This window comes from Leptidea sinapis, chromosome 34, assembly GCF_905404315.1.
Source record: "Leptidea sinapis chromosome 34, ilLepSina1.1, whole genome shotgun sequence".
Taxonomy (NCBI): domain Eukaryota; kingdom Metazoa; phylum Arthropoda; class Insecta; order Lepidoptera; family Pieridae; genus Leptidea; species Leptidea sinapis.
This window is the reverse complement of record NC_066298.1, coordinates 2,509,915-2,525,867: the sequence shown is the minus strand read 5'-3', so window position 1 is coordinate 2,525,867 and position 15,953 is coordinate 2,509,915. Positions and strand designations below refer to the sequence as shown.

Genomic DNA, 15,953 nt, shown 5'->3' with positions numbered 1-15,953 from the left:
TGGACAGGTAACACAATTAACATTCGCATTACATATTCAATGCGACCTTTTGTGCTTTTATGCGAACAAATTTGATCCACAGCGAAAATTTTTTAACAATACCATCATTCTGAGACATTCGAGGGATTAGCCAAGTTACTATCATTTCATAGATTCATTAACATTCATTATTTTTTTTCTATAATTGCGTTATTTTTTTGTTGCGGTGTTTCCGTACGACAAGACATGGGTGACGTCAAAAAAAGCGCGTCTACTTTTCTAACAGGCCGTCAAAGTTCCTGCGATTCTTCTAGTGTTGCAAGAGAAGTGTTCTAGTGTAGGTAAAGTATCCACAACTCGATCATTCTAAACTTGATAATATATCGTAGTTACCATATCCTTAGTATTCTAAAGCGCCTAACAATAAAGGCCTTACAATAAGTTATACCAATTCAAAGCTTGATATATTCGGTAGTGGGCTGGTAGTTCTGCACAGTCAAATAAGTAGTTTTTTCTTTTCTTTTCGCTTTTGATTCAATTAATGAATAAATTTATAATTTGTACTTTTATATGTTTTTTTTTATTGTAGTACTATTATAAGTTTTATATTTTTAAAGTAATTATGGAGCATTTTTAGTAAATTTTTTACACACCATAATTGTTCTATACTTTAGAACAACAAATTGTAATATACGATTTAGAAAATTGTATTGTATATGATGACTGACCGCACTCCTTCACGTTGTATCGCCACTGTATGTTAACGCCGTTGATGGCGCACGTCATTGCATAGTCACCCAGGATCGGACACAGGAACCGCGAGATGTCGCCGTTGCTCGCGCACATGTCGAACAAACACGACTCGTAGAACGGCTCTACGTCCACATGCCAATGGCAAGCTGCAATGATTAGACGATAATTTTCATAAAATTCCAGAAATGAGGACATCCGTAGGAGAACCGAAGTCACCTACATAGTCAGAATGATTGCGAAACTGAAGTGGCAGTGGGCGGGGCACATAACTCGACGGACAGATGGCCGTTGGAGCAGTAAGGTACTCGAATGGCGACCACCGGAAGGCGTAGTGTTCAAGATGTGCCGATGATCTGGTCAAGATCGGTGGAATACGTTGGATGAGGGCAGCGCAGGAGCGATCGTCATGGCGATCTTTGGGGGAGGCCTTTGTACAGCAGTGGACGTTTTCCGGCTGAAATGATGAATTTCGTAATAGAAGTGACGAGGCATACAAGATGTTCATCTGAAGGAAAATGAAACTCCCTGAGGATATCAGTGCCGTGATGCTCAGAATTCTTGAAAACAAAAAAATAATATTAAGGGAACCGCGATTGCATCGTCCATTAAAGACAAAAAATGCTGTTTATTTTACCTTTATTTCTCATTATTGGTCTACTGAATGTCAAAAATAAGAAAATATATAATTTTTACTAACATATAATTTCAAATATGACAAGAGCCGCAACAAAACTAAAATAAATTTTCTCGATGAATAAAACTCCAAAGTAGACCTTTGCGCGACGTTTTTCACTTTAAAATTCACAATAGGATGGGCATATACCACAACGGCGCCTATTTCTGCCGTGAAGAAGTAATGTGTAAGCATTACTGTGTTTCAGTCAGAAGGGCGCCGTAGTGAAATTACTGGGCAAATGAGACTTAGCATCTTATGTCTTAAGGTGAAGAGCGCAATTGTACACAATTATTACAATATTACAATGCAGGATTCTTGAAAAGCCCAAAAATTCTGAGCGGCACTGCATTGTAATGGGCAGGGCGTATCAATTACCATCAGCTGAACGTCCTGCTCGTCTCGTCCCTTATTTTCATCAAAAATGCTTACACTAATTTCTATCCTATACTTTCGATTGTTAATCATATATAAATAGATATTCTAAGATGTAAATCCTCACATTCAAACAGGTTGCTCTTCAATTTGCTGCAGTAAGCTATGGCCGCTTCCTTGTTCTCCACGTTGGCTTTGCACGGATGTTCCGGTGCCTCGGTCCTGGTATCTTCGCAGAACTCCCTGGTCCTCCATTTGTTCGCAAACGCGTGAGCTGACTGCTCCACGTCACCCTCGGGTGTGAGGAAGTCATCTTTTTGATTCAGGTTGAAAGTACCGCACAAGCCCTTTCAAATGAGATAGAAACACATTTGTATTGTATACACAATTTTTTCATTCTGGGATTAATTACTCCAATTAAATTATGTTTATAAGACTTTACTGCTCCATCAGCCATCTGTTCGTCAAACTATGTGCCCTGCCTACTGCCACTTCAGTTTCATTTGGTTCTCCTACGGATCTCCTCATTTCTGATACGATCTCGCGGGGAAACTCCGAGCATAGCCTATAACATTGCCCTCTGAGCGAATGATTATGGTATAACAATCGGTAAAGCCTTAAGAATTTTTTTACAAAATACAAAATATTAGTTAAAAACAATTAAATAATTTAACTTCTATTCTAAATCCTCGCGCCAATATCTATTTTTTTTATGGAAAAGGAAGACAAACGAGCGTACGGGTCACCTGGTGTTAATTGATCACCGCCGCCCACATTCTCTTGCAACAAAAGAGGAATGACAGGAGCGTTGCCGGCCTTTAAGGAAGGTGTATCTATTCACGCAGAGCCCATATACGTATCATGGCTTTCGCAGCATTTCCATCGGATGGCATCAGAGAAGTAGTCTTTTGCTCGACCGACCGCCATTCTAGTTACAATGGGTACGCGTCACTCTGTCTTTTCCTGACTCCTTGATGAATTAGGTAGGTACTCTTTGATGAATGTGGATGTGGGCTTAAGTTGCTGCGATTTAAAATCTGTGGTATTGGATTTTCTTGAGTATTCACCATAAGGGATATTGTTTGATTCTTATCTTGTGTCGACATTATTATAACATATGTTTTATTAATTGTTTTAACAACATTCACACAGGCGCATGCTATTTACACGCCTCATATATACCTAAATCGGATAATTTTACTTAGCAAACCACAATAATTGTAAAGTGTACGGATTGCAGCTACTCCGCCGTCGGCTGTACTGCGATATATGGACGAAAAAATTTGAAGCGATGTAATAACTTTTAAACAATAATCATTTGATTATAGCAGCCACCCAGGTACCTCCACAAGAATTAATAGATAGGATAGTTCTTACCGTAGTTTTGCCGGAGAATGAGGGTGGGACGTCGACATACAGACGGTCATCTCCGTCCCACCAGATGTCCACCTTGATAGGTAGTTGCACTGCAATAAGATGAAATAATAATGTTAAAAACGTGATTCAACATTATCAAGTTATTATTCGATCTCTGCTAGTTTAAAAGGTTTCATGATAAGAATGCTAGTTAAAAGTACGTCCATAACGGCTGCCCTAGGGTAGAGCGAGATATGTACTTACTCGTGTAAGACATTGACTATTTGACGTTTGAGTGTGTTTGTTGCATCATTTTACATTTTACATATTATATTGTGATTGAACTGATCTGTAAATGTTGATATAAAAGAGTGGCAATGACTTTCTTGCTACTTCTTCTCATTAGCTCAACCCTTTAAGAAGTAGCGGTAGATTCAATAAGAAAAATATTTTATTTTTATTGACATTGATAAGTGTCATTTTCGTGACCTACTTGAATAAACTGATTTTGATTTGATTTGATTTGATTATGAGTTCAGTCCAGTCGCTAATAGTTCCCAACCCAATTCCCGATTTATGGTATAATAGTTTCAAATAAAGGGCTCTAAAAGACAATCCAGTTTGGCCTTAATTAATAGCTGTATAATAAATAGCTTTTACGAGCGAATTCATCCTCGTATAATGCAAATATACCAATATTCAAATTACTAATAAACGTAAACAAAAAACCAATAAAGAAAGATATAAAAATTAAAAATTGAATAGCTCTGTCGTGGCTTGGAATCTTAATATGTAACTTATACTGTAAACAGGCGGAAAGAGAACACATGAGTGTGCTGTATTTCAGATGTTTTACTCGTTCGGAACGCAATGCATACCTACATATTTATATTATATATATTTAAAAGTCAAAGTCAAATAAACTTTATTCAATTAGGCTTAAACTAAGCGCTTTTAAATCGCCACTACAAATATTTATTTTAAATTACTGAATTTACCATATAATGTTCGTAAAACGTTGAGCTCGTGAGAAGAACATACATAAAACTCAAAGGCCACCCTGTTCACAACTTAGTTTGTAACTTGTCATCCAATATATGAATCGTGTTCAAATAATATCAAATATTACAAAAAAATAATAAAGAATTAAATGTATAAATATAAATTATCGTATATTTGACGCACCAGTTTAGATCTTGAATTCATTGTTTGTGTAAGGACGCTTCGTGCACATGATAGTAGTAATAAAATAACTAAATATATTTTGAGTATTGAGTACAAAATTAAAAATTGTTCATATTATTATTTTGAATTCGATCTTAGCCACCTCAAGAACCTTGGAAATTATATCCATAGTGAGGTGATAATAATTGTTTGCATTTTTGCATCTACTAGAGTTCAAAATTCGACATGCAATCAAAATGAATTGAAAATGATCTCAAAATTCATTCTTTTCTATCTCAAAACTGTTAAAAACGATATCCATGTTGTTGAAATCATAAATTACGCGGCGGCCATCTTGAATTTTAGAAATGGTCCCAAATTTCGTGATAAAAAGTACCCTATGTCTTTTTCTGTATCCCTGATGTATAATGTTTCATGATAATCAGATGAGTAGTTAATTCGTGACAGGCTAACAAACAAGCTCACATACGTATTTATAATATTATAGTAGGAATAGTAAGGATAGCTGACCTATAAGGAACATCGAAGAGGCAGCCCTGATCCTGATGTCGCCGACGGTGACTGGGAGCGAGGCGATCTCCTTGCCGTTCACCATCACAAACCCGCCCTGCTTCAGTTGGATAGTAGCTCCATTGTACGTGAGGCTCACTGCTTTGGTACACGACAGAGTACTTTCTCCCTTGTGCGGGTTCAAATTCATTGCCTATACAAAACATTTTATTTAAAAAAAATGTGTGGTTTTAAGAAACCACGATGCAAGTGGAACCTTATTTCACAAAATACCATACCTATTAATACCAGCATAATAATCGAAAGAAAAAAAAGTAATGATAATTATATTATGCTTTCTTATTCATATAATAAAAATACAAAATAATAAAAAAATGACATTACTCAGTGATACGATGTCTCAAGGTGAAGCGCAGTTGTAGAGCCGCTCAAAATTTTTGGGGTTTTTCAAGAATCTTGAGCGGCATTGCATTCTAATGGGCAGGGCGTATCAATTACCATCAGCTGAACGTCCTGCTCGTCTCGTGCTTTATTTAAAAAAAACACACACACAGAATAAGAAACACAAGAGGCAGTGTAAAATTATTGTAAATGTATGTTTTATATTATAGTTTATTAACGTTTCATGTAACGCTGTTGATTACCGATAAATAAATTATTCACCTCTGCTGTATTCCTTGGACATGCGACGTTTTCCACGTCGATGGAAACGTCATCGCTCTTGAGTAAGGTGTAGGTACATTGTCCCATAAAATCGTACCGCAGACCGTCGAAGGTGGTGTAATGCGGGTCTCCGATCGCACTGCAACGTGCACCACACGCCGCTTGCGTGCAAACCCACGCACCAGCCTCGCATTTACTGGAAACAGAATATTTTTGTATCTAATTTACAAAAAGAAATATTCATTAGTTTTCTTTATATTATTACTAGCGGACTCAACAGACGTTGTTCTATAGATAATAAAAAAAATACTGTTTTATAGGAATTCGCCAATAATATTTCAAAACATCAAGAATTATTTCGTAAAAAATGCTCCCTGTTGTTATAATGAATTTGTTCCACAGCGGAACTGTCAAACCGTGCGTCAATAAATTATCGCATAGAAAATATGTCCATACAAAAACAAATATTGAAATAAAAATAATTATGGATCCCAAATAGAAATAAAGAGTATCCTATCTCTCAAGTTGGACTAAACTGCACTCCATGAAGTAATCCCCATTTAAATCCGTTCAGTAGTTTAGGAGTTCGTCGCGGCCAACAACGTTTCACGTAATTTATATATATAAAGATTTTAAGGAGATTGTATTCGCAGAAGAGATCTCAGTGTTACCGTGTTAGCCATAATGGTGAGAAAGAATTTAATTTACAAGATATAATGACAGAATCAGAAAGAATCGAAACGTTAATATAAGATAAAAAAGTAATATAAGATAAACAATTTGTTATTTTAAAGTGATATGCCCGCACTTCTAGGATTAATTATACAAATTAAAGTAGTAACCAAAATTTATAAACGATGCGGGACTTGAACCCTCGACCTCTTCGTCCGAGTGCTCTTACCTACTGAGCCAACCGTTTGAGTACTCATGGGTCTTAAATTTTGGTATATCTTGTTCATCTTATCATACATATTATAAAGCTCTACATATTCAATAGAATGCTTAAAACGAACTCACCAGGTGTTACAGCACTTTGGTACAACAGCTCCAGGTGGGAACACCTTGTTTCTGGATCTGCAAGGACACTCTTCCTTGGTGACGCAGCGGCCGGCCTCAAGCAGTAAGCCCTCGGGACAGAAGCACCCTTCGACGCAGGTGCTATTTCCAGGAGTGACCTGGGGGAAGGCACAGCTGGGCTGCACGTCTGGTCCGCACGAGTGGTATATCTTTCCAGCCGGACATTTCATTGCTGGAATAGGACACAATTTTTATTCTTTCTCTTTTAAGCCTCCAAAAGTGACTCGATTGGAGCAGGTGGTGGGATATAATAGGTACTTGAAGTGCTAATGAAATGTGATAAAAATATAATACTTACGACAGGTTTCAAAATCCCTCCATGAACGCATTTCTTCGACGCCGTGGTTCAAACACTCCTTGGCATAAACTGACACGGTTTTACAAGCGCATTCTTCAGGACCTTCACAGAAAAGGAGGAGATTAAATAAAATATTTACACGATTTTTATTATACCATTTATTGCTTAATCCAACAATCAATTTGGTATATTCGCTGACCGACACTGATGAGTTTCAGAGGTATTCTAGGACCGCCCGATTCGTCAAGGCTTGGTTTCAAGCCGTAATATGACAAGGTTCCGTCTCTGTACTAACATACTTATCACATTGATTGGCGACGGCTATCGAAAGCAAGGAAGATGGCCTGGCAGCTGGCTTGGATATCCTTACAGAACTTCCATCATTTGAGCGTTCAGAGAGTTTGTGCAAGTGGACCTCCTGCTTCCTCATTGGGCGCAGCATTAGCGTCGTTATCGACGGTTATTGATCTTGAAGCCTGTGAGCGCTGGAGTTCCCAAAGGCTGTGTGCTACCCCTACAGTGTTTCTTCTGCACATCAATAATAATTCAAGAGTATGATAATTAAAGATTTGAGAGTATGATGCCTGTAAGATCTATAAAATAAGATACCAAGTTTTATAATTCTGATTGTTTTCTTGCTTTAGTATAGTATCTTTGTAACGGTTTGAAATGTAACATTGTATGTTCGGTTTTCAAGGAACTTTCTTCCACGTACAACCAAGCTATGAAATGAGCTTTCTTTTTCGGTGTTTCCGGTGTTATCGTACACCTTCCTCAAAGGCCGGAAGCACTCCGGTGCGATTTGGTGGCGAAAACTTAACATCAGGTGATCCGTACGCTCGTATATCCTGCTTTTCAATAAAAAAAGAAGTACAGCGTACATATCTATGGATTTTTTTCCTTCAGAAGCCCCAGCACAAATTTTAAACGGTGCTATTGAATGTAATTAAATTAAAGTAAGCGTAGTTGGTGCGCATTATCATTTGCACGTGTATATTAGTTTCGCTGACCGCTAAAGATTCATGCCTGGGCCTCGTATGTATGTATGTAGGTATGTAGAAGTTTTAACTTACTCAAACTGTCCACACACGCACAATAATCCCACTGGCAAGCTTCCAATAGCTGCGACACTTCCATTACCTGAAGAAAAAGATCATTATACTATTAAGGATATGCTTAACTTTAACCAGTATGAAATAATGTACGGAACGAATACGAAAAAATTAATATATTATTTAAGAGATTTATAAATAAAAAGTTTTTTTACTGTTCCTTACATTATTATTATTCAATCTATTTATTAAGATGAATTAATTCTCTTCTATTTAGGCTTCTCTTACCAGCTTCTTTCGCGTTCATTAGTTTGAATATCTTAACTTGTTAGAACTATTATCTTTCAACATACTGATTTTAATGTCTAACTGTCGGAAAAAATCCTACTAGTAGATTTTATAATTGCGGCATTTTTTTCTGTTTTTATTATTTCATTAAACAAGAATTTGTAATAGTGTGACTTGGTATATGTAATTTTAAACCTTTTACCTTTCAGAGGAATTAATTTTTAGTAATAATAATATTACCTAATAATTAAAAGGTTTACTTGGTTCAAAAAAGTTTACAGAAATCTTATAACTACTAACAAAATGGGCATGGGGAATTTTACTTCTCAACGCTGGTATTCTCTAGACACCGCAGAAGCCAGACTACGAGAATTAATATATTTATTAATTAAAATAGATATCCAATCCCCCAAAATTATAAAATCATATATATTAAAAAAATATTTATATCTGTTCGTTAGGTATAAATACACTTATCTCTTTTGAGGAACATACTATCATTATATCATAACATCTGTAAGTAATCCGCAAAAGTATTCATACAAATAAAATAACAAAAGGTTTGAATAAATTATAGGTAAGTCATAAATAGTAAGGCAGTTATATGAGTATGACCGTATGGTAAACATAGTTATGAAGTACGCTAGTAACTAGTAACAAACATAAAAAAAATACCTTGTGATTTGAAGTGTGCTATTAATGCATTAAGTCAACCCTAATGCTACTATCGTCATGTGGCGCAGTATATATTCTGATATATATTTAATTTACACGCCACAGATTAGGATATCATCCCCACCATCTGAATCTGTGGCGGTCCTCCACAGTGCGGTTTTCAAGGAGCTTTCTTCCACGTACTAGAAAGCTGTGGAAAGAGCTTCCTTGTGCGGTGCTTCCGGGCCGATACGACATGCGTACGTTCAAAAAATGCGCGTTCTTTAAAGGCCGGCAACGATCCTCTGATTCCTCTGGTGTTGCAAAAGAAAGCGGGCGGAGGTGATCACTTAGCACCAGGTGACCCGTACGCTCGTTTGTCCTCCATAAAAAAATGGTTAAAAATAACTATATCCCGTGAATTGATAATATAGGCTTGAAACCTACAATAAAAATAAAATTAAAAAAGGTACCAACCTTCGAGCAGCGCCTGAATTTGTCCTTAGCGAAGATTTTAGTACAAAACTGAGTCGCCTTTTTCAATGCCTCCTCCGAACTAGTAATACAAGCGTGAGTGTCCTTCGTACTTGCGTCACAAATATCTGCAACGAATATCTCTTGTAAGCTTAACGTTAATTATCGTTTGAAATTCACGTTGGTGGTGTCATTCATTGAATTTAATCGGGTCGTGAATAACAAACACATTTTAAATTTGCGCATTATGATATTTTGTGTATATGTGGTACGCTTTAGGCCCGGTATCCACCAAAGCGGAGAGGAGAGGACATAGCCGCAAAGCTGTCAGGTTATTTCTACTAAAGCGGAGAAAGATGTGATCTGTGCTTATAACAACGCTTTTGGGTTTCACCCGGCCGCCCGCCTTAACGCATCTCCGCTCCAGCGCGTCGTTTGGTCGCTAGATGCGGCCCAAAATTCTATATAAAAATGAGACATACCCTCTCCCCTCCGCTTGATCCAATTCTTACCGAAGATAAGAGGAGAGAAGTGGAATTAAAGAAATCTGATTGGTTATCAAAATTCATCTCCTCTCCTCTCTGCTTTGGTGGAAACCGGGCCTTAGTCTTCTTGTGATGCGTGACGCAGCTGCTCATTCCGTCGCTTATTCCCATAAAAAGGTGATCACCAACGCATATGCTCTCTTGTAGTAGGTACTTGTTATTATTTTAACAGTGACTTCACATATTTGGATGATGTTTTTGGTGTTGCATCATGATTTTTAAAGTGAAAACTACACTTTTCGTGGGATGGGTATAAAATGTGAAACTTGCAATGTGATCTGATCGAAAATACGTAAGACAGTCGTTGAAATTATGGATTGGTGTGAAATGTTAAACTCGCGTCAGGACATGCGACCTGATCGCAAATTCGTAAGACCGTCGTTGAAATTATGGATGAAAGTTGATTTTTCAGAGAAATTTTTAATGTAAAATAATTGTAATAGTTCTGAAGTGTTAAATTTTTTGTCATATAAATTGGGCAAAATTTCATCACCGCGGCCCACATTCAGGAATCACATGAACATTGTCGACCTTATGAAGCGTCAGTTAAACGAACATAATTCAAAAACTGAAACCACGTTGGCACGAGGCGGGCGAGAATCGAACCGGGGGCTTCGTGGTGAGAGTCAACGGCGTCATCTACAATTTTTTCCTTAAGAACAATGAAAAGAAAATTTTATTAAAATGAAATATTTGAGGCATGCCAAATTTTTTTTTGTAATGAAGATCGTTATCACAATGTACTATTAATTATGTGTCATTGTTTATATAATATAAGGCCCATTATAAATATCAGTGAAAATATTTTAAAAACCATATGGATATTTTCTCAGCAACATCGGTGGATTATATCCTTATTCCTGTCATGTATGGCTAGTTTTTTAAAGGTTGTTTTGACAATTAAAGATATTATTCATGTACTCACCATTCATTTTGTTAAGTTGCCAAGACGCGATCATAACGGATTTAGTTTTAGCGATGGAGCCCTCCTTTGTGGTCATGTCGTTGGTTGGGTCACTGTCTAGAGTTCCACAAAGACCCCGAGTGCTGTTCCATTGAGCAACAGAGGCCTCCACCACAATAAAGTTCTGAAATGTACGATTATTATAATTTTTCAGTTTACATATAAAAGATGAATTGTATTTAACTAAATATATTTTTGATTAAGATATTTCTTATTTTATTATCAAATAACCTTATCCCTATTATTATTTTATTATTTACTATTTTCTTTGATTAACATAAGGTAATTCAGTTATATTAAATTTTTCTTATTTTCTTCAATTTCTATAATACCTACTTATTTGACGGATGTATATTAACGAAAAGTTAAAAATTTTGTTACAATGTCAGCTTACATTTGTGTCCCATTTGAGAACAACTCCCAAGGTATCAAGGCTGACGATAAGAATGTCGGACGGCATCTGTACCCGGAGTCCGGGCAGGAATGCTGGTATCGGTATAAGACGCTTTCCGTTGCTGAACAACACTGCACCATCCTCTAAAAATACGACAATTACACATCACAAGAGATTCAGTAATTAAATTAATAAAATAAATAACATTGACTCACTTTTACACAAATTATCAAGCCCCAAACTAAGCATATCGTTGCAAGACAACGATATATTTAATACAATATACTTACATAAACATACATGAATAAAATAAACATAAAAATAGTCTCGATAACAAACATCCATATTCATCATATAAATGTTTGCATCGGGATTCGAACCCGGGATCTTTAAATGTATATTTCTGTCATTCGATCTGCAATGATGACAAAGTAAGATCGTTATGTTATAAATTAATACATTTTTTTTGTTAATTCCGCTAAGTTTGTTGGTCCACACGCCCCCGCACAGTAAGAGTTAGGGGTTAAACGTGTTCTCCACCTAAGAATCGACTCTTTTTTTATGACACGGACGAGACGAGCAGGACGTTCAGCTGATGGTACTTGACACGCCCTACCCATTACAATGCAGTGCCGCTCATGATTCTTGAAAAACCCAAAAATTCTGAGCGGCACTACAACTGCGATCGTTACATTGAGACATAAGATTACGTCTCATTTTCCCAGTAATCTAACTAGCTACGGCGCCCTTTAGATCGAAACACAGTAATGCGTGCACATTACTGCTTCACGGTAGAAATAGGCGCCGTTGTGGTACCTACCCATAATGTAGCCGGTATCCTGTGCAAAAGAGCCTGCCAGTGGTAAAAAGACTCCTGCTCAACTCTCGACTGAACGATGCCTAATTGTTAACGTGAAACCAATTCGACACGTGTTCGACAATCTTCAGGAGTTATTGGCTCTAAAGGAAACTCTCGTTCTTAGCGGAACTAACAATAAACATTATAACAATAACGCCTAATTCAATAAAAAGTAAGTTCGTTCCAATTTTTCGTTAACTCTTAGGCTAAAACTTATTTTGAACTATTGCAAACTATTAGTTTGACTTAATATTACTTTCTTGTAAAGCAGCTATCTAAAAATATATATAATATGATCAAGGTTTTTGGAAATAATTATTTTCATTTATTACGTAGAAATAGTCAGAGTTATTTTTATAAAATAAGAAATGTTGCCCAAAAGTATTTTTCAAGCAATTGGCAATCGATAAATTTTAATACTCTAGGTAAGTTAGTAATAATAAACTAAAACACAGAACATTTAAAAATTATTTAAACATATTAAGGGCACACTGACCTCCAACACTGAGCGAGTACATCTTGTCCTCCAGGTATACAGAGATCTCGGAGGGACAGTAGCCTCTCCTCTCGCAATGCGGGTGTCGTACAGCCACTTTGTACCTGAGCTCGGTGTCTTGAACGAGGATATGTTCGCACGTAGACTCGAAACTATACATGAACAGTTATTAAAAAAAATAGATACCATCGACGAGAAAAGCGTTCACTTCATTAGCGGTGAAGGAATCAATAACATCAAAGGAATTATTAGAATAGGTAAATGTTAATGAATGAAAAAGAAAAAAAATTATGACCTATGCAGCTTTAATATAACCATCATATGGTTAGCCTTTTAACAGTAAAAGGCTTTTGATATAATATTTAGTTAGGAAAACCGGACAAAATTTGGCGCGATTTATTTCTAAGTACCGGTGCTCAAAAAATCAATAAAAAGTATTTACTATTATAACTATCAAAATTTTCCAGTTAGGCAAATCCAAATTCTACATTTACTCATTAAATTAAAAGTGAGAGAAAATCGACCACCAAAAAATTATCGAAAAGATGGGAACTTTTCCTTGATCAAAAGCGTAGTAAAAATTTAAAGAAGCAGAAAAAAGAAAGTACTTAGTAGAAAAACAGAGTAGCAAAAATATTTTAAACTAAAATCCTTAATTCTTAAACAAAATATTATGATTACTATAATTGGCCTCGATTTAAAAATGGATGAAGCGCATCTTCACCAATATGATTCAGAAACTAAACTACAGTCTATACCTGAGGCAGTAAGATTATCTCCAACTCCTAAGAAATTTTAGGCGTGTCTGTTCGACGGAATCATTGCCTCCGTTTTTCGATTGAATACTAAAGAAGTGGGTATGATATAATATCTCAACCATGCAGTTACTGGTACAGACAAAATTACTGTCTCAATTATCTTGCCAGCGTGTCGTAAAACATTGCAATACATAAAATAACAAAACAGTGACAGAAGATTATGCATTCGGCTTCCCTTAGATAATTTATACGTCTTGATAGAGCGAGCCTCTTGTTGCTAGAGAACCGATGAAAACAGGCCAGGTTTATTACTTTACTGTGCGTGACAAGCTACGTTTTACACTCGCAATTTGTATGTCACTTTGTGTCAATGTGCGTGCATTGCTCGAAATATAGATTAACAGTGAAACTCAATTTTTTCGATGTTTTCACAGCTTGCACGGTCTATCTAGACCTAGACTACCTACCTAGACTCTAGACAATTATTAATATCTCCATTATTCCAAGTTTAACATTTGACTATAATGTAATACCTGTAAATCATTCCGTCGAAGGTCTTATAGTGCACGCCAGCCCACGTGAAACAGCGGCCTTCCTTGGGGGTCAAGTCTTGGACCACGATTAAGGGATGACCCTCAACCGGGTAGGCTGTCGTGATTTCAGGCTCCGTTGCGTTGGGTGAGTGAAGTGCATATATTGGCTGGAATAAAACAAAAAACTTTATTTATTTTACTGGAATCTACCAAGGTTTAAACTCATCATCTTTAGTAGTATATATATAATATATTTATAGGTTTTTCCAAAAGTTCTCTTTTTATATGACGCAAATATTTTGCTCTTGATTTCAATAACAATGTACTTACATTTGTATAATGGCTACTCGGAGTGATTATGACGACATTTTCTGTAAAGGAATTAGCAAAGGTTTACTATTGATCCATGAGCTCCAAATTAGATTCTACTTAATCAAACTTTAAAGTACTGCGATGTTACTAAATTTTAGATGAATTAGACTTTCAGATTCAGGCGAAAAAATCCTTGTCCTTATAAAAGGCATTTATTTTCTCAAAATTGATTCTTTTAGAGTTATTTTTGATGTCATTTCTAATACTACTATTGCTTTGGACACAAAAGGCGCTCTTAGAGAAGGGCCGCAAGAAACTCTCCCAGCATTCTTTTCTTGCGCTCTTTGCAATAAAATATACAATATTGTACTGTCTAGTCCCAGGCTGTCCGATCACTTAGATATTCAGCTGTGGAGTAGGTGGACTTACGACAGAACCATTTATTAATAAAACATTTAAATTTATTTATAGATAAACCTGGACGTGGTCTTTATTATAAAAGTGTACCAAGTAAAAATTTACCCTAAAAGCTATTATGTTACAACCAATCCCTTATTTCTAGTGTTATGATGATGAAAGTCACTATTAACATTAAAAAGGTGACGATTTTTGTGAACGTATATTAATTAACATTTAATTCTTTTTATTATTCATTTATTTTATATACTTTGTCTGTGTCGGCAAAAATTTTGACTGTTGGGGATTTGGATAGGCGAGGTTATGTCTTACATCAAGTTTAAGAGGCATAAAAAAGGTTATATAATAAAAAACTAATCTGCTCTAAATTTTGCACTTACCTGCAACGCAATGTGGTATCGGTTGAGGTTCAAACACTCCGGTAGAATATAAACAGGTGTAGACATCAACTGAGGGGCTACTTAGAGAAGTTCCTGGGGGACAGTTGAGCTGGCAGGAGAACTTTTCCATGTCACCGGTGCATTTATACCCGCCGTTGAATGGCAGCTTACGGATGTCGCACGCGCTTACGTCTACAAGTACTTAACTGCTCAGTACAAGGTATTTTGGAATTATTCATTTGTTTATACCCTACATATACATACTAGCCTTCCCAAATCGGCAGTGCCCCAGGGCACTAGATTTTACAGATACACCAAAGCCGATTGTGCCGTACGGTACCCTACTCCCTCACCAAGTTTTGACCCTTATTTTGTTTATAAGATGGTTTATTTTGCACAGTCTTATAGCTTGTTTCAATAGCTTTCTGATACATTCACTTAAATCATCCTAATTATAAGCAATCTATTAATACACGAAAATAATACATTGCATTGTCAGAACGCTGCGCGAGAGCCAAAATCACCGCGCGATCAGAGTTTCGCGGAACGGAAAGGCCAGTTTGTATCAACATAAAAAGGGCTAGCAATGTGAAGAAATCGTAAATATGCAAACAATTTTTTTTTTCTAGACAAAATTATGAACATTTTACTCACTAACAGCATAAAAATACTACGAATTGGTTATCAGTAGCAGTGTAGGTATTAGCGTAGACAGGAAAGGGTAGCACAGACTCGAGTCATGTATGCCTAGAGACTTATTAATAACATTGTGAATTATGAATACTTTGTTACATTCGTTGTGTACATTGCACAAACACAATTAAAGTCGTAGAAATATATTAATTCCATTTTTTTGGTGATTCAAAAATATTTTCTTATCATCATCAGTATCATATGATCTTACCCTTACACTCGCATCAACACAATCATGCTAGATTTCCTAGTCACGGTACCTGCA

General features: G+C 36.3%; 1 protein-coding gene across 1 annotated transcript in view; it reads right to left on the bottom strand.

Moving 5' to 3' along the window:
- Nucleotides 1–15,953, bottom strand: part of LOC126974900 (hemocytin-like) — an 83,849-nt gene that overhangs the window by 58,058 nt on the left and 9,838 nt on the right. The window contains exons 6-20 of the mRNA XM_050822621.1: nt 14,996–15,187; nt 14,217–14,257; nt 13,887–14,053; nt 12,596–12,747; nt 11,241–11,383; nt 10,808–10,970; nt 9,341–9,465; nt 7,943–8,009; nt 6,870–6,971; nt 6,512–6,743; nt 5,495–5,690; nt 4,832–5,024; nt 3,158–3,246; nt 1,908–2,127; nt 708–878 (exon numbers count right to left, since the gene is read on the bottom strand). Coding sequence (XP_050678578.1) covers nt 708–878; nt 1,908–2,127; nt 3,158–3,246; nt 4,832–5,024; nt 5,495–5,690; nt 6,512–6,743; nt 6,870–6,971; nt 7,943–8,009; nt 9,341–9,465; nt 10,808–10,970; nt 11,241–11,383; nt 12,596–12,747; nt 13,887–14,053; nt 14,217–14,257; nt 14,996–15,187 — 2,253 coding nt within the window. The remainder of the gene's footprint in view (nt 1–707; nt 879–1,907; nt 2,128–3,157; nt 3,247–4,831; nt 5,025–5,494; nt 5,691–6,511; nt 6,744–6,869; nt 6,972–7,942; nt 8,010–9,340; nt 9,466–10,807; nt 10,971–11,240; nt 11,384–12,595; nt 12,748–13,886; nt 14,054–14,216; nt 14,258–14,995; nt 15,188–15,953) is intronic.